Source organism: Lacerta agilis, chromosome 1 (genome assembly GCF_009819535.1).
Source record: "Lacerta agilis isolate rLacAgi1 chromosome 1, rLacAgi1.pri, whole genome shotgun sequence".
Classification (NCBI taxonomy): domain Eukaryota; kingdom Metazoa; phylum Chordata; class Lepidosauria; order Squamata; family Lacertidae; genus Lacerta; species Lacerta agilis.
In genome coordinates this window covers 11,725,939-11,745,512 of record NC_046312.1, presented here as the reverse complement: position 1 = coordinate 11,745,512, position 19,574 = coordinate 11,725,939, and the positions used below count along the sequence as shown (strand labels likewise).

Below are 19,574 nucleotides of genomic sequence, written 5' to 3'. Positions count from 1 at the left end.
ATTATATGAATGCTTGCTACACGTATGCAGCCAACAAGATGGTACACACATGCCTGTGAAACATTGTGCTTATGTACGGCAATAATGTTGATTGTATCCTGGCTATGCTCCTCCTGATACAGAAATAAAAGTAGTACCATTAGTATCGTGATCGTCATTCTGATTCTGAAGAAATACTATCCATGCTAACATGCCAATGCGGCTATCTAAAATGTCTGGGAAAGTTGGGGAGTGGGGAAATCTCTGGTTGTTAGGGCTAGGATTCTGAGTTCATTTGCAAAAACAAACAAAACAAAACCCTGGAATGTCCCTGAGAGACTTTTGAGATGTGATTGTGACTCCTTCCCTTCCATCTGCAGATTTGGGAATTATCTGCAAAACTGGAAATTATCTTCTCCTGCATTCAAGTTTAGCAGCCTGACAATGACTGTTAAGCCCGTACTGTAGATAAAGTCTGCAGGGGGACCTGGGACAATTTCCAAAGTAGTAGGTGGAAACTACTACTGCGCCGTGTGAATTGCAGATGTCAGAAAATGCCTGAGAATAACAAAACCAGGGGTGGCTGGGTAATTTGTCTATAATCTTGCCAGTTACAGCCCATTTACCTTGTGCCACAGATTTTAATGATAACTGCTTCGAGGTTATTTATCTATTTATTACAATCAAACCACATCTAAATCTTGTGACGTAAATAAGCAAATGGTAGCTAGCCATCAGTGCTAGATTACAGGGTCATTTTCTGGGTTTAGAGAGTCCAGGGCAATATGCCAACTGATCTTCCTCCGCACAAGGCAGTGTGGCACTGAGAAGCTAGAGGGAGTCAAATTGCCCTACCCACAGGGGTGGGCAAGTGACTGGGTTGTTGTTGTTGCTACACCATGGAAACTCAGGCCATTGGTGAACTCTCCCACGAAATTAGGGCCTTAGTAATTTCCTGAAGATGTCAACCCCTGATGCTGGCAGCAAGCAGCAACAACAATTTAATTATATGCCAACCATCTGATTGGGGGGGGGGGGAATGGCGCAGCCCGAACGAACAGAATCCCATGCCAATCCACGGACAGTCCATGGGACGGATCCTGAAGGCAATTGGGCCTGATCCGGCCCCCGGGCCTTCTAAAGTCAGCCCTGTTTAGGGAGGCTTTTAATGTTTAATAGATTATTGCATTTTAATGTTCTGTTAGAAGCCGCCCAGAGTGGCTAAATCCGGCCCTGGCTCCAAGCCAGAGCTGGGCATTGAAGCTTAGGATCACCCGGCAGGAATTCAGCCTGTTAGACAACCATAAGTTGTGGTCCAAGGAACACTGGCTTTCACAGGAATTAACTTTGGGACAGGATCCTCCACCCTATGTAAAGGTAAAGGGACCCCTGACCGTTAAGTCCAGTTGCGGACGACTCTGGGGTTGTGGCGCTCATCTCGCTTTACTGGCCGAGGGTGGCGGCGTTTGTCCGCAGTTTTTCCGGGTCATGTGGCCAGCATGACTAAGCCGCTTCTGGCGGACTAGAGCAGTGCACGTAAAAGCCGTTTGCCTTCCTGCCGAAGCGGTACCTATTTATCTACTTGCACTTTGACGTGCTTTCAAACTGCTAGGTGGGCAGCAGCAGGGACCGAACAGCAGGAGCTCCCCCCATTGCGGGGATTCGAACCGCCGACCTTCTGATCGGCAAGCCCAAGAGGCTCCGTGGTTTTAGACCACAGCGCCACCCGCGTCCCTCCATTCCACCCTATGTAGACATACCTTAATCCCCAAATATCTGGATTTTATTTATTTTTTATTTATTTAGAAAACGTAAGTTTCTAGCATTTGCAAAACCCGAGATACAATGTCCACATATGCCCATGCCAAGGAAAGAACTAGAGAGTAACCATTCAAACCAGGAAACAAGAAGATGGATTCACTCTGGCCATAGTTTAAAGATCTGGAGCAATAGGAAGATGGGTTATGTGATCAAAAACAAGTCTGTTTACTTGAGGCTCATTCTGCACTGTGGCTGACCAAACACAAATTACCAGATATATATATATATTTTCTCATATGGTTTCAACACAGAAAGCTGAACACAGGTATATATGTCCTATTTTTCCATGTGGAGAAAATAGGTGTAAAGCGGCCTTACAAGTAGTTGGTGACAATATAAATATGCACATCACCTACACCGAAATGTTTATTTAGCTATATTTACATGATTATATCCCACAGTAATGTATACAGAAAACATAATAAAATTTCCATATTCAAGCCCATAACCAGCTTGGACACAGATTTACTAGGCAGGCCTGGGTCAATTCACTTGGTAGCCTCAGTTCCCTATTTTTAAAAGCAAAATAGAAATGGCTTCCAATACAAGGCAGATATAACAATTACTGTTACTAGACACCTTGAAATTCAAGGAACAGTAATACAGAAGGCCGTATAAATCTAATTTAATAAGCAACTCTTGCTGGCAACAGCAGACAAAGCTTTTAAAAATTGCTATTCTGCAGCTGCCTTTTTCAGGCAGGATTGAGGGTACAGCCTTCAAACCTTTCTGGAGCAGTGCCGATGAAGTGAGTTCTGAACTGAGAAACAGAATGTTAGTGATTTATGAAGCACAGCTTTTAATGGGGGGGGGGGGAGCCGAGTAAAGCAGGCCATAATTTTCTCAAACATTGCCACCTTGTGGAATTTTGCAAATGCAACAATTGCCCGGTTGCATAACTCTATTTTGATCTCTGGGCTGCAATTTGAAATTGTACAACCAATGAGTATTTGCACAATTTCAGCGCGGTACAAGTAAAGAATTAACTCTCCCTTCTTGGGGTTTATTTTTTTGAGTATGCTGGCTTGAAATCACTTTTTAAAGGGTGCAGACTAAAAAGAACACCACACCATAGAATAGCATTTATTGTCAAGGTATTTGTGTTGACAAGTGATACATCTTCTAACCTAGCCATTCCACAATACACAATATTGGATCAAAGCTGCAGATAATGCGTAGCCTGGAGAGGATAAGATTTAAGAGGAGTCATTATAGTGGTCTTCAAATATCTGAAGGAGTGCCGTGCAGAAGATGGAGCAGACAAGTTCTCTGTTGCTTTATACAACAGGAATATAACCAATGAATAGAAATTGCAGGGAAGCGTGTTTCAGGTGAACATCAGGCAAAACTTCCACTGTCAAATAGCTCTTACTGTTAGGAACAGACTTTCTTGGGAGGCAATAGGCCATGTAGATACTTAATGGTCACCTGCCAGGGACACTGCAGTTGCATCCTGCATTGTAGATCCTGCACTGAGCAGTGTATTGGACTAAAATACATCCAAGGCCGTCTTTACCCAGGCGCCGAATTTTGGGGGGTGACAAATGTATACCCAGCAGCGGAGGAAGCCTCTTCGCCGCCCAGGGCAGCGGTGCGGAGGCACCCCCCTGGGGGCGGGGTATCACGACATGTCGGATGCACTGCGCATGCCCAGAATCTCCAGGCATGCGTAGTGGATCCGGCCGGCGCTGTTGCGAGCCGGCGAGCGAGCGGCGGGTCGGGCAGCCCCATCCGTAAAGAAGCACGGACAGGGTGCCGGGCAGCGGGGGAGGGGTGGGGAGTGTCCCCCCTCCCCTGGAACCAGGGGTGGAGCGCCCCCTCCGCCCCGCCCTTCCTATGCCTCTGTGTATACCTACTATATACCAGTCCCCCTCGATTGGCGGCAGTGAAAAGCAATGGAGCGAAAGTCCCCACCCCCCTCCGGCGCTCTGTTACTCTGAAGCATCAAATATTCCCAATGAGTCAGGAAACAAAAATTCACACAACTTTGGCTTCCCTCCTCCCCAAAAAAGCTCAATAAAAGTTAACTTGGGGGTGGCTAATCTAAACTTGGGGGTGCTGGGCAGATCTTTGCACCCTGGCGGCGCATGTGCTAAAGGCGGCCCTGATGACATCCAAGTTCCCTTCCAGCTATACGATTCCATAAAAATGAAATTTGTGAACGGGACTACTCCGTGATCAAGGTTTGAAACATCCTGAACTAAAACATTCAACATCTGGCAACTCCACAACGATCCTAAATTTCACACGCAGAAAGCTCATAACTGAATTCCCATTAGCAATAAATAATAATAATTTAGCTTTTAAAATAACTTTTAAATCCATCTTCCCAAGCACAGTCTTTCTGCCCAGGCAGGTCTTCCATTTTTACCGAATATTTGGAATTCCAGTCTCGTTCAAAGAGAGCCCTCAGTTGCTCCTGTATTGTAGGGTTTCTCTTTGTGGCGCCTGCTGAAGACTGCTTGGCAACCAGTCCCACACCTGCAGTGATGCTGAAGTATTCTTCTGACCAGTTAGAAGTTCCTAGAGATGTATAAAATACAGAGTGTATATAAGGGTGCAATTTTAATTTATCTAGTCAACAAAACAAAACAAACCCTCAAATTCCCCTCTTATGGCAAATGTATAAGACAGGGGTCAGCAAACTTTTTCAGCAGGGGGCCGGTCCACTGTCCCTCAGACCTTGTGGGAGGCCGGACTATATTTTGGGGGGGGGGGTGGGAATAAACGAATTCATATGCCCAACAAATAACCCAGAGATGCTTTTTAAATAAAAGCACACATTCTACTCATGTAAAAACACACTGATTCCCAGACCGTCCGCAGGCTGGATTTAGAAGGCGATTAGACCGGATCTGGCCTTAGTTCTCCTACCCATGGTATAAGAGTTCTGGTTTCGAACAACTGAATACACTATTGCTAGCATATTCACTTGAAGCTAAAGCTGCAGAGTTCAAGGGAGAGGGAGAGGGAAGAGATTGTAACAGGCAGGATCCAGTGTCAAGAAAAGCCCCAAGGAATCTCCTGCAGAGTAAAGATCTTAAAATAAGGACCCTCAAAACTAATGTGAATCGCTAGGAGTGCTTTTTACCAGCTCACAGCTGCTTTGGGACATGGTGATTCATGCCCTAGTAGCCTTGATTACTGCAATGTGCTCTAGGGTGGAATCTAGACACATATTTAAAAATGCTGTGAAAATGCTTTTTTTAAAAAACGTTTTGAAAAATAGATTGAATTTGCCATAAGCTCACCATCGCCATCTAGTGTCACATTTGCACAGTGCTTTTTCCCCTGGGGGTACGCAGGGGTACGCATACCCCTAAACATTTTGTGAATGTTTGGCCTACTTGAGGGGCAGTATTTCAGTATGAGTAGGAAAATGAGAGTACCCCTAAACATTTTTAATAGGAAAAAAGCACTGCATTTGTATAATGCGCTTAAAATGTTATATTTGCAGCTGTATAGCTGACTTCTACGCAGACCACAATCTCTACCAGGCCACAACACTTACCAATATAGACTGCCTTGTCAGTCACCATATATTTGCTGTGATTCAGCCTTGCAAAGGGGATGTTTGTGTGATTTCCAACTGGAACAGTGAAGATTTTCTGGTAAGATTTAAATATAAAAACATGTCTACAATGAGTGGGAATTAAACACAGATGACTTTTTGAGTTTCCAGCAATTGCCTGCCTTTTCCAAATAATGGAAATAAAATACGAATAGCTTTTGGCTAAACTAGAGTAGACTTTCCACTTATATTCGCCAGTAAAAGAACAAGGGGAAAAAAACCACTGCTAAGAGAGCTTTGCATTTAATAGTGCCTTTTGGGTGCACATCATCTCAAAAGGCACAGATGAAGAGAGCAACGAAGATGGTCAACTGTATGGGAAGGAAGACCTATGAGGAAAGTTTGGAAGACTTTGTTGTATTTAGCCTGGAGAACGAGGGCAAATATTTGTTCCCTGCTATCACAGATGGTAGGACTTCACCTAATGGGTTTGAGCTACCAGAGGATAGATTTTGGTTGAACTTTAGGAGAATCCTGGTTACGGAAGTTTGGCAATGGAACCAATGGCTCCCCATCACTGACAGTGCTTTTCCCCCAGGGCTTACTCAAAGGTACGCAGTACCGGCATCTCTTTTTTGTTGTTGTTAAAAAGTGTGGCACTTACTGTAACAATTTCATGGTGAGTACCTGCACCTATTTTTCGGGGGGGGGGGGAGCACTGGTCACTGGATATCTTCTTCTTTTTTAAAAAAATTAAATTAAATTTATTTTCTCTCATTACAAATATACTTATAACATACAGCTTTATATAAACACCTCTCCCTCCCCCCCTTTGGACTTCCCTCGACTTCCATTTCTGGTTTGTTGACCTCATAACAGAAAAAGCAACAGATTATGAGGGTTGTCATGTTCACATTTGAAGCAACAGATTATGAGGGTTGTCATGTTCACATTTGACACTATGATATATGACCCAGAAGAGACCCTTAAACTCGGTGTACAAGCTACATAAGTCACTGTCAATACCAGGAACATGACACATGTGCATCTGTAAGGAGCCCATGGCCCAAAAGCATGCTTGTTTTACCACTTCGATTGTGATGTTGGCATGTGGATCACTAAGGACGCTCAGTGACTCCAAGAAACGAAACATGGAAGAATCAGTATGGACCCAGCAGTTGATTAAAAGCCGTATGTGTATATTTCGGTGTAACGCCACACTTCTCAGAGCATTGTCGATGGGTGGCCAGTATCTGCAAAAACAAGATTGTAATTAGTGAAGGTTGGAGCATAAGGGCAAATGGGTACTGCCCCATTAACCTGCGTTCCAGCCCCTGCCTTCTTGCTTACAACCAAACCAGAGGGGGGGTACTAGCTGTCAGCTTCCTCCTCCTCCATCTCAGTTGCCCTTGTAGAACTCGGGAGGAGGATGGGAAGGAAACTATAATCCATTGGCTCTGCCTAGCATTGGCTCTGGCTCCACCTACTGTTGGCCTCCTGCCTTACACCTCACCAGTCCAAGTGAACAGCAGCCACAAACGCTTGTAATCCGATCAATGGGGAGCTTTATAGACACAAGCACTGTATTCGGTTTTTGGCTTCCTACTAAAGCAGAGAAGTAACAGCTTCTGGTGCTAGCTGATGGTGCAGGGAGCAGTCATACAACTAATTAGCACTTAGCTAAGAATATAAAAGGGTGCACACATATTCAGGTTTCGCTTCATACCTTGGTGGGTGTCTGAAGCGGCTCGTAGGGAAATAATCCATAATGGAGACATAGACAAATTTTTCTGCATCGTAGATAACATCGAGAATTGCCACAAGATCAAAGGTTCGACCCCCAGGACAAAAGGAAGCAGGAGAAGCCTAGAGCAAAGGAGAAGTTTAATTACTACATCATCTATTGACCCCCCATGTTTTTTCAATGAGAATACACATTTCCTGCAGAAGGTTTCATTGTAATCCTATGCACACTTACTAGAGAGTAAATCCCACTGAATTCAGTGGGGTTAATCTGAGGAAGACATGCTTAGGAACTGTCTGCTTACAGAAAAATAAACTTCAGTGCTGGTTCCATTTAACAGCACTTCCAAAGGACTGTGGCTGTTGATATTGGTAGAATAATTGCTCGGCCATGGAGACGGGATGGTGGCATTTGGTTCCCCAAGATCCCAATAGGTTCTGAAGGTTTTCCAGAGATCCTTAGCTAAGCAGCTGCAGTTGCTGATCAAAACCCCGACTTCTTTAACCTGCAGAAAGAGAGAAACTGGAGACCAATATTCCAAACCAAACCTGGAAGGGGAAGGAACAAAGTGAGGTTTGGCCGAAGGGGTCGGCCTCTTTTCCTTGGCCTTCGCCCCATTCCCAGCTGGCCGTCCATTGTTCTCCCAGGCCGGGGGCGGGACGACAGCCACCCTGACCCAGGTGGGAGGCACCAGACCAGGTAAGCCCACTCGGTGTTGCAAACCCCGCCCACCTGTTGGGAAGGGAGAGTGGAAATCGTTGCTTTCACTCTTACTGGCGTGGTAGTATATCTGGCAAGGGCATAAGTTTGAATGAAACCATAGAGCAAAATACAGAAAGCGGAAATGCCCTTTTACAAGTGCTTCGGAGCTCAGCAACACAACACCTCTGCAGTCACGTAGCGCAACCTGGGTTCTGGGGGTTGTAACACAGTGGCACTTTGCATGCAGAAGGTCCCTGGTTCAATCGCCAGTCTCTCCAGTTGAAAAAGAATCTGCGGGTGATGGGAAACGCCTGCACTTGAAAACCTGGAGAGCTGCTGCGAGTCCGAGTAGGCAATCCTGTGCTATATGGGCAGCCAGCCTGACCACAAGGCAGCTTCCTAGGATAATGTGTGTGAAATATTAGAACTCTTGAGTTCTCAGGAACTTGTCAGGGGTCACCCAAGTAGGGTAACCCAGATGCAGGAGAGCTCTCTTGTGCACTTAATAGTTGCATGAGAAGCTAGGCCTGTTGAAATTCCCTCTTCTATAAAACTATTAAAGAACCCCTGCTCTCGCTCTCTCGCTCTCTCTCCCTCCCTCCCTCCCTAATCACTCCATCTTCACGGAAAGAGCAGTAACAATGGACTAGCTTCCCACTAAAACTGATCTTTCTCCGTAACATGCAGCCAGAGGGATGCTGGGTGTCTCCAAACAGCAGCAGCATTGGGCTCTCAGATTTCAGCAGTGCCCTGTTTGACGCTATAATTCAGCGCTCACCCGCCACCCCACCTCTCACACTCTGTTCTACAGCATTGTTTTGGCGCCCGTCTGCAGGGCAGCGCCCAGTGCAACTGCACCAGGCGCCTCTGCTGCAAAAGTGCACTCTGAGGTCCCAAGTGGGTGTGACATTGGAGATCCGGGTGGACCATAGCATTTGGGAAAGGAGAGTTAACCATACGGTATGTGTATTTCCCCCTCACACCAATAGCAGCTGGGGTGGGGGGCTTTGGGAAAACAGTGCAGGGGAAGGGATTAGGCAGCCCCCCAATGCCATACTCCTAGTCCAAACTGCCCTGCAATTCAATTTGCAGATCTACCACATCATGTCAAGTTTGGCCCTTAGTTGGCACAGGATTACAGTGGCCCAAGAACCATAGCAATACCATGTGTGAATGGAGTGTGTACCCTCCAGCTTTACCCAGAATCCTGTTCAACACATAGCCAAGCTGGAGCAGTGCCTTGGCAGGCATCATGGAAAGAGTTCCCTCAAGGCAGAAAAATCTGAAAACCGCTGATGTAGCGTAACAACTTGAGTGGCTATGGTTAGAAACAGAAATGTAGGACAAGCTCGTTTGCATCTTTAGATAGATAGTATAAGACTAACGAAATATTCCAACACCTGGAAGGAAGGAAGACAACCAAGCTTGGCCAGGTAAGCAGATGGACTCTTAAGCTTTTATGTTCTCCCCAAATAAAATCACCCGTCTTAACAGAACTGGTTCTCAGGATGTTTCCGTGCAAATTTAGTCATCTTGTTAAGTATTGTGAACTCAGTCTCCCCACTTCCACCCCTGCGCCGCTTCAGCTTAACAGCCTTAAAACTCTCACCTGAGTCAGGGCTCTCCAGTCTATGTTGGCACTACCAAGAAATACGTGTTTCTTGTCTACAATCCAGAATTTGGTGTGCATGACACCATGGGTGAGCTGTCCAAAATCAATCCTTTTTATTTGGGCTCCTATGGAAAAAATGGTTTTTTTTTAAAGAGATTGAAGAACTGTTTGAAGAAGAGGAGGAGGAGGAGGAGGAGGAGGAGGAGGAGGAGGAGGAGTTTGGATTTGATATCCCACTTAATCACTACCCGAAGGAGTCTCCAAGCGGCTAACATTCTCCTTTCCCTTCCTCCCCCACAACAAACCACTCTGTGAGGTGAGTGGGGCTGAGAGACTTCAGAGAAGTGTGACTAGCCCAAGGTCACCCAGCAGCTGCATGTGGAGGAGCGGAGATGCAAACCCAGTTCCCCAGATTACGAGTCTACCACTTTTAACCACTACATCACACGGGCTCTCAAGCCGTAACACACATTTACTTCACTGGAAGTCCTTACGCGCTGAACCAGTACAAATTCACTAAACACCCCCTACAGAGTTCTGGGACTGAGGCATGTGGTAAGACTGTCGATCTCAGAAGAGTCTGGAAACCAAGCCTTATGAGGAACAGTTGAGGGAGTCGGGTATGTTTAGCCTAGAGAAGAAGACACTGAGATGAGCTATGATAGTCATCTTCAAATATCTCAAAGGCAGTCACATGGAGGATGGAGCAATCTTGTTTTCTCCTGCTCCAGATGTTAGGACTTGAACCAACGGATTCAAGGGAGATTCTGACTAAACATCACGAAGAACTATCTGATAGTAAGAGCGGTTGGACAGAGGAACGGACTCCCTTGGGGGTGGGGTGTACTCTCCTTCCTTGGAGGTTTTTAAGCAGATGTTGGATGGCCATCTGCCATGTATGATCTAGTTGAGATTCCTGTAGGGGGTGAAACTCGAAAAATTAGAATATCATGGAAAAGTCCATTTATGTAAGCAATTGTTTTCATTCGCTACTGGAGTTTAATATATGAGATAGACTCATGACATGCAAAGCGAGATATGTCAAGCCTTTGCTTGTTATAATTGTGATGATTATGGCGTGCAGCTGATGAAAACCCCAAAGTTGAAATTGTTAATTTGGGGTTCTCATCAGCTGTACGCCATAATCACCACAATTATAACAAATAAAGGCTTGGCATATCTCGCTTTGCATGTCATGAGTCTATCTCATATATTAGTTTCACCTTTTAAGTTGAATTACTGAAAGAAACGAACCTTTCCACGATATTCTAATTTTTCGAGTTTCACCTGTAGATGACCCTCGGAATCCCTTCCAACTCCACAGTTATATGATTCCACGATTCTATGAAATATAATAACAAAACAGCAACTAGCATTCAGAGGCAGCACGTAGTCCATCATGACTAGTAGGCTTCATTCGTTCCCCCTTTGCTCCCCTTTTGGTGCGCAAAACAGATATGGCAGTTTTAAGAAGCCCTGCAAGTTTAATACTGGCTTCTTTTGTAATATTTTTAGATGCTGGATTTTATGTTGTTTCAGTGGGAGTGGGGGGGGGGTCCCGTAAGCATTTTATGACTGTTTTCATGTTGTTTGCTGCTGGGAGGGGGGTGGGTGGGAGGATTTTAATAAACAGTTACCTCTTTTCTCCAGGACTTCAAGGTCAGTTGAATGTCTAGCCTTAGATGGCACGCTTGTTGCAATAAACACAGACACATTCTTCAGAAGCAGGCTTTCGAATTTCTTGAGAACATCTTCACCCTACAGAAGGCAAATCACTTAGGTACTTGTATCGAACGAGGGGAGCAGTACATGCCAAATTCTGCATGGGAAATATCCCCCCCAGATCAGAGGATGCGTGACTGGTTGGTTTGTTGACAACATGGTGTGGGGGGGGTATCTAAAGTCTTCCCATCCTTTAAAATGCTGCCTACACACAGCTGCTGATTTTATTATTATTGTTATTATTAAAAAAAACAACCCTCTCTTATCTCACCTGCTTAGACGATGTGTCATTTACGCCAAGGTCTTCTCCAGTCAAGCTCCAATAATAAGAAGCCACATGAATGCTTTCCTGGGTTATATTTAACAACTCCATCCATGCTTGGTATAAAGGCTTTGCAGCACTGCTGTTTGGTCCATATGGCATGTCCCAGGGAAGGCTTTCCACTAGCTGGAAACTGCAAGAGGGAAGGAGTAGCAGAATACTTCGCAGTCAAAACAGTTGCCGCCAAGACAACCTGAGCTAAGTCTCCAATTCACAGGGTGAGAGAAAATCTTGGTAACATTTTTTTCTGAATTAGCCACATCTGCACAATAATGTCAGACTAACCAGCCTTCCGGATTGTTTTCAAAATGGCTTGTGTAAAAGGCAAGATGTCGAGTCCCCTTGCCAGATTATATTTTACTTTTAGCTGCCTTAAAACAAAAAAAAGCAGTAGTGGAAGTTAGAATCATCCTTCTAGCGTGTGCATGCTTGGTGTACTAAATGTGTACTAAAGAGCCAGTTTAGGAATTCAGTGGTGCATTCCTGCCACTCAGGGAGGGAGCAGAACCAGGTCGGGGGGGGGGCTGCAGAAACGGGTGGTGGCCTGGGGAGTGTCTCAAGGGCCAGATAGGCAGGCTTGGAGGGCCACATTCAGCCCCTGAGCTGAGGTTCTCCACCCTTGTCCAGCCATCCCTCTGTGGTGTGTGTGTGTGTGTGTGTGTGTGTTTCTCCAGGCTTTCTGCCTGCCTGGATATGTGTGTGTGTGCCTGCCTGCCAATTTTCGTGTGTCATAAGCATAGCAAGAGTTGGTGTACACGTCAATGGGTTGGCGGCGGCCATCTTTGGCACGCGGCCGTCAGAGGGGTGGCCAACCCTCAAAACATCCCTCAGGCTCAAAAGGTTTGGCCACCCTTGACTGAAGGAATTTGCATTACCACCCTTCGTAAACATTTATTCCAGGGTAATTCACAAATGAACGGGATAATATAGGAAAGATGCCCTTTGGGTTAGTAATAGACATGCTGTCTACAGCCTCAGATTGAAAGAAATGTGTTGTTCCGCTTGTCTCAGACAGTTTCTGGCTGCTCACACACAGGGCAAGGGCTGTAGCCCATTGTCAGAGGATCTGCTTGGCACACAGAAGATTCCAGACCCAACCACTAGTACCTCCAAGTAGGGCTGGGAATGTTCTCGTCTAAAACCCTGGAAAGCCACTTCAATTGTCAGTGTAGATTGAGCTAGATGAACCGATGGTCTGACTCCATATATGGTAACATCCTATGTTCCAGGCTTTGCAATTATGCCAAAATTAACCTACCACATGACTTCCGCTTTTGAGATGGAGGTGAAGGCAGACACGCTGAGAGAAGAAAGGAGTATGTAAAACAAATTCATTCCAATATAGGTGACATTTGTAACTTTGATCAGTTCCTTTATTCAATCACATGTACTTTTCCGTGTGTGTGTGTGTGTGTGTGTGTGTGTGTAGGGCAGTATCTCCAAAAGGTGGCGCTTTTTCCTGAATCCCAGGCAAGTCTATTGAAAGACCATGGGATTTTGGGGGATGTTTTTCTTTTAAAAAAGTTCAACAAATTCCGGGGTGTCCTGGTTTTTACTTTTTGAAATATGGCAACCCTCTGTGGGGTGGAATTATGCTGATCTTGCCCCGGATCACTGTTGTATCTTAGTTTTCAAAGATTTTAACACTGCTTTAATATGTTTAACGAACGGTTGCGTATTTTCTTTTGTGCACCGCCTTGGGATGCTCTATGAAAGTCAATATGCAAATACCTAAATAAACGCGCCAATTTAAAAAAATGAAATAAAGTAATATTACATGCTGTATCAGGCACATTCACAACACTTACATTTTAAAAAGAGAACAGTGGTGGCCACAACTGTGTTCCACAGTCAAAGGCAGTGTGGCTCTGAATGCCAGTGGGTGGGAACTGCAAATAGGGAGAGCGCTGTTCCTTTTTGCGAGCTTCCCACAGGCATCTGGTTGGCCACTGTGAGAACAGGATGCTGGACTAAATAGGCCACTGGCCTCATCCTGCAGGGGCACTTCTTATGCTGGAACCAAAAAAGGCACTGGATGTAGGATTATGCTGGAGCGCTGCTGTGCGCGACCGCCATTGGCGGGAAACGAGCCTGCTGCGTCTGCCGCACATGCGACGGAAATAGACGCTGCACGATCTGTCAAACACAGCGCTGCGCATGTACAGAGTTGTTCCCGCCAGGAAATGCATATGTGTGTCTAATTGTTACTGGTTGACTGTGTGGCTACGTAGGCAAAAAGGTTAAAAATAAAAGTCTCCGCCTGGGTGCGAGCGGGAGGATTCGTCCGCTGTTCTTTGTGCACACCAGATACCCAACTACAGTCTCCTGTTTCTCCTGAGTCTCCCGTTTCTCTCAGTCTCCTGCCTCTTTCATTTTCTTTACCCTCAGGACCTAATTCAGTTGTTGGAGCAGGTTCTCCGACAACTGGAAACAACCCCAACCCCGAGGAAAAAAAAACCCCTCTTACTTGCATGAATCATTGCATCTAGGGCTGCTGCCCATCTCGGTCCCCCTGTCTCTTTCTGTGTTTCGGTTGTCATTATTGTGGGTGTTGAGAACCCCATCTTCCTCTCCCGCAGAAACTGCATCGGAGGGTTTCATGACATGAATTCTTATCACAAACAGAAGCCCAGCAACTGCAAGCAGTCCAAACACCTGGAACAAGGAAAGAACATGCATGGAATGTTGTCTGGCATCACTCCTCCGAGCCAGTATTATTACCATTCTATGAAAGATGGAGGAGGGACAACAAAAGAGTCTTGCCTTGAACAGCCCAAGAACTTTCTGGTACTGCTGAGGTTTAAATCAGGGATCTTGTAACTCCTGCTCTTAACCACGCCGGCTCCTGAGATTGAGTAGCCTCTTGGCAATGTCTATTAGCCCATAGGAAGGTTAGAGTGTGAATCTGCTCCTTCATAGGTTTTATATAGTTAAGTATATCAAATTCAGGATTCTGATTCTATTCCTTCAGTACACACACATACTCAAAATCCATCCTTTTACTACATTTGCAATTTTTTTTGGGGGGGGGGGTTGGACTTAAGTCTCATTTCAGTTCTCAGGCTCAAAACCAGTTTCATTTATTAAACAGAGCGAAACTCTGCTAACCATCCTCCTGTGTCGTGCAGCAGGTGGATGAGACTTCCTCTTTATATTTTCATCACAGTGCGGTTATAATAAAGTACAGGGAAATGTCAGTGCAGCCCACCTGCAGGGCTGGAACGAAAACCAAATAAATAACAATTAGCTGGGCTTTCATTAAACAACCAGAATGGGCAACCTGAGGCAGCCAGGCCACTTCACAGCAAACAACGGGAGGGGCGGCTCTGCCACCCAGATCAGATGATTTTGCTTGGTATCTACCCGGTAAATGTGCTTGCATCTCCATTCCTTTCCCTTTTGTATTATGCTAGCTAGACTGGGAGCCTGTGGGCAGGGGCTGTCTTTTAAAAAATGTTAAATGCTTAATTCGTAGTAGTAGTACATAGGAAGCTGCCTTATACCACTGGTCAGTATTGTCTACACTGACTGGCAGCAGCTTTCGGACACAGACTCCAGCACTGGGGAATGGCGCTTCTCCATTGACCTACAGCCCTTCCGAGTAGTAGCAGTAGTTGCAGTAGAAGTAATCTCTTTAGGGGAGGTCATCAACCATTACTGATCTCCCTGAGGCAACATTTAGACCCCAGGTTAAACACCCTTAATTTCTTCAACATTTCATCATGGGCCCTGTTTGGGCTAACATTTGCTGTACTATTCAGACATCAATTCCTGACATCAGCTAATATATGGTAAACCCCCCTTTGTTGTGTACTGGCTGGATGCAGAGGAATGGAGGGAGGCACCAGCTGGAGAAGGGAAGAAGACTCAGAGCCCAGGGATTGGTGGTGAGCCAGTGGGTGTGCAGAGGGAGAAGACCGGGAGGAAGAGGCGTCGGAAGCTAAAAAGGTAATGGGGCGTAGTGAGCAGGGAGAGTCTGTGGTAGATCCAAGTCCAGAATTAGAAGCAAGAGAGGAGGGAAGTCAATAGGCAGAGATGAGTCAGGCTGGTGACAAAGCCAAGGTGTTGTCCCGTCCCCTTGGGTCTCCCAGAACCAGAAAAGGTATGAAGAGGGAGGAACAGAGACAGACATGCCGGCGGAGTCTCAGATTGCTTGGGAAGGACCCAAGAGAGAAGGCGGCTTAGGCAGCTATGGAAAGGCGAGGACCTTTAGTCTCCATAACTGCTTCATAGGGGCAAGACTTATGAGGAAGAGTTGCTGTGCTCATTAGACTGGGCAATCCTGAGCAACCTTGTTTCTTCTAATAAAGAGTTGACTTCACTTACTCCGTGTGTTTTATTGCTAACCCACTCTTGACACCCTTCACTGTGTAGCCTGAAAGTTGCTTCATCCTGTTCTATGGCAGCACTGGTCTCAGTAACAGGATTGTCCTTCTGCACCTCCTGAAATGGTGCCTGTCTCTTTGTTCTTCAGTAGTCCCTGACCCCCCATCACATGAATGATGGTCAAGAGTCCAAGAGGAACCTGACACTGAAAGACCGGAGGTGACATTCACCAACCTGTTCCCACCCCTCTCTGACCACCCTTCTCTGCGGGCTGATGACTGGAGTGAAGGAACCAATTTTGAAGTACAACCCTCCTAAAGACTTGACACGGAGGGTTCTATTCTTCTACCACAGGACTATGATTCTTGTTGTTGTTGTTGTTCAGTCGTTCAGTCGTGTCCGACTCTTTGTGACCCCATGGACCAGAGCACGCCAGGCACCCCTATCCTCCACTGCCTCCCGCAGTTTGGCCAAACTCATGCTAGTAGCTTCATGATTCTTAGTGATTCTTCATGATGCTAGTAGCTTCATGATTCTTAGTCAAGCTAATTCAGAGAATACATTTTATTCACTGCCCAGTAGCTGCAACTTGGGTTTATTCTAGTACTTACCACATTAATGCACGTTTGCTCGCTTGGGTGCGATTTCAAATAAAAGGGCTTGTTTGTCCTCAGTGGGGTGTGTTTCATGATCTAGAACACAGAAACACATGGCAAGGAATTGGAAGAAATAAGAGTGAATGGCTCCAGTGCTCCCAGAAAGTCTACTTCAGATGAGAATGCCTTATGCAGAGTCAGATCGTGGTTCCATTTAGCCCAGGGATGGAGGACCTGTGGTCTTCCAGGTGTTGTTGGATCCCCAACACCCATCAGTCCACAGACAATATGACCAACGTTCAAGGACAATGGCAGCTGGAATCCAGCAACATCTGCAAGGTTCAACACACCACTGGTTCTGCACCAGATCTACCTCAGCTGGCAACAGTTCCCCAAGGTCTCTTTCCCAGGACCTGCTATCCAAGACCCCCTTCATTAAGAGGAGTTACTAGGGACTGATTTTCCGCACACAAAGACATGCCCTCTGTTACTTCCCAACCCAAACCATCTCTTACCTTCACTAGTGCATTTAAGTAATCTAAGGCCAATTGTCTCCTAATCATTCAAAAATGCTCACCGTCTTAGGTCGTTCCGGCTAGAAGTCTTTCTACCTCCTTCAGAGGAGCAAGTAACACTCTGCTACTGTTTGAGTGGGGTTTCATGAACTGGCCACAAACCGTGCGTGTTGCTTTTCCTCCCCCAGAGCAACAAGCGGAATTTCCCCTTTCAAACCAGAATTTCACAGCTGCTAGATTTGAATAATAGAGACTGTCTGGCAAAGGCTATCTGTGCTACACACACTACCTCAAGAAGTGAGTAAAGGTAAAGGTAAAGGGACCCCTGACCATTAGGTCCAGTCGTTTCCGACTCTGGGGTTGCGGCGCTCATCTCGCATTACTGGCGGAGGGAGCCGGCGTACAGCTTCTGGGTCATATGGCCAGGATGACTAAGCCACTTCTGGCGAACCAGAGCAGCGCACGGAAACACCGTTTATCCTCCCACTGGAGTGGTACCTATTTATCTACTTGCACTTTGACGTGCTTTCGAACTGCTAGGTTGGCAGGAGCAGGGACCGAGCAACAGGAGCTTATCATAGGGATTCGAACCACTGAACTTCTGATCAGCAAGCCCTAGGCTCAGTGGTTTAACCCACAGCACCACCCGCGTCCCTGGTGAATAGTTTTGCATTAAATCTCTCCAAAATGTCAGGGGCATTGTAGAGGCATCATTGCCCTTAAGTGTGGGCCTATATACTATTGTCATCTCTGGTCAAAAAGGTTGGGCAGGTTTCTGAAGGGCTGCAAAAAAAACCCCTGCTTGCCAGAGTACTTTGTGGGGTGAGAATAAACACCACAAGCATGTCATAGCACTTTGCACAAACGGGGTGGTCGGGAGGACGTAATTTGCCTCTTGAGGCACCCCTTTGCAATGCCCACGTTTGATGCTGTCTAGCAAAAGCTGGTTTTCGGCAAGATCCAAAATCAGTGCTCGATCTGGAAGAACATGAAGCCAGTGTAGTAAGAAGTGGGGAAGGAATCGAGCAGCAGGGTGATGAATAGAAATGACACAACAGAAGACTAGAAAGGAGATTGCAGTAGTCAGGGGGAAGAGTCCAACAAGTAGGACCTGCAACAAAACGTTGCAGCGTGGAATACTTTTTCTGTTCAGGGTCCCAGCCATCCATCCCACCTTTCAAGAATACTCCATTCCATTCCGCCTCACCCTCGGATTGCCTCCCCCCCCCATCAACATGTGAACACTGAGCATGCTCTGTTCTCATCAAACTGATTTTTCGCTCCCCCATCCATTGCTTTTCATCCCCAGCTTCATCGTAATTCTGCAACCTTCCTCTTGGGAAGCCCTCAAGGTTGTGTAGCAGGGCCAGTCAGGGGTGTGGTGTCTTGGGCAGAGGAAGCAAAGCTTAGAGAAAGCCTTGGAGACCAGATGGGGAGGCCTGGAGTACTGTGCTTGTTCCCTGGACCTGAGGTTTTCCACTCTGATATAAAGGATAAGGCCACTAGCCATCAGTGTCATCTAAACCTTCCCCCCAATTTACATTTGATCCAGTTTGGCTGCGTTCCCAGAATTGAGGTGTATATATTTTCTCCCTTTTTCACCCTTTCCCTGACGTTTCATTTCAATTTATTGAAATTAAGTCCTGTAAGAACTTGAGAAAACGTATTTTTGGAGATGAAAGAAAACCTCTCGTGGAAAACAAAAAAAGAAATGATTTATTATAGCAAATTTATGATAAAATTATATAAAATAACAATTTATTTTGTTTTTAAAGACATCCACAACATCACCTTGGAACAAAAATATACAGATAAGTTGCCTATCAACCAAATGAAATAAATTACCATATTTTTTTTAAAAAAAAGAAAAAATAAGGGGGGGTGGGAAATGCCCCACTATGTACGATTGACGGGGGTATTCCGGATTAAAATTATACAGAGTATTTCAAGAGTGGGTGTGGAAACAAAACAAAAAGACAAGTCACTGAAACAGTTTTGAATTATACAAAGTTGAATTTCTGCTATACAGCCCAGCTTGCATTTGTGTCGCATGCAGATGGAATGAATGACTCCATGAACAGTTTGTGTGTGTTTTTGAACAGCAGAAAATGATTTCAGCAGCATAACAACAGCGTATAGTTAGGCACAATTCAGCAAGGGGCACATCAGAAAGTGAACAGGTAGTTAATGTACATTTTACAGCTGCAATGTATACATTTGCTGGATTCAAAATAAAAGAGAAAGACCTCGCATCCATTTACCAATATCAGTAGCATCTTTGCACTCATACACTTTTATTTTTATTTTTAAAGTAAGTTATCTGTAAACGTTTTCTTTAACTCATTGAAGGACAAGTCAGGGCCATTCACACATTCTGGGTTTTAGGTGTACACCTAAGACCTGTTAAGTGCATCCCAAAATAACAAAGTGTGTGAGAGGAAAAGAGGTGTACCATGCTAATACAATCAGTGCACGCTCCCGTGACAAACCTTATTTTGCCTGTAATGTGTGAAGATGCCGTCCCCCGTCCCCCAAGCTGATTTGCAGGTCAAGTTTTCTCAGGTTCAAATCAGCACAAGCCAATTCCTCTTCCAACCTCCCCCAAATGGACATGTTTGGTCACTGAACCTGTGAACAAAGCTCCAGAATGTATCCGGGGGTGGGGGACGGGACCCTGCAGAGTGAGTGAATCTCAAACATCTTGGGCTCATCATCTGGGCACAT

The 19,574-nt window shown here is 45.6% G+C and overlaps 1 protein-coding gene across 1 annotated transcript; it reads right to left on the bottom strand.

The window, feature by feature from the left end:
- Nucleotides 1–3,907: 3,907 nt before the first annotated feature.
- Nucleotides 3,908–19,574, bottom strand: PLD4 (phospholipase D family member 4). The gene is made up of 11 exons (XM_033172797.1): nt 19,479–19,574; nt 16,351–16,431; nt 13,881–14,068; nt 11,363–11,546; nt 11,007–11,127; nt 9,367–9,494; nt 7,360–7,560; nt 7,038–7,177; nt 6,399–6,564; nt 5,312–5,408; nt 3,908–4,323 (listed from the first exon to the last, which is right to left on the bottom strand). The coding sequence occupies exons 1-11, from the start codon at nt 19,572–19,574 to the stop codon at nt 4,097–4,099; spliced, it is 1,629 nt and encodes a 542-aa protein (XP_033028688.1). The 3' UTR covers nt 3,908–4,096.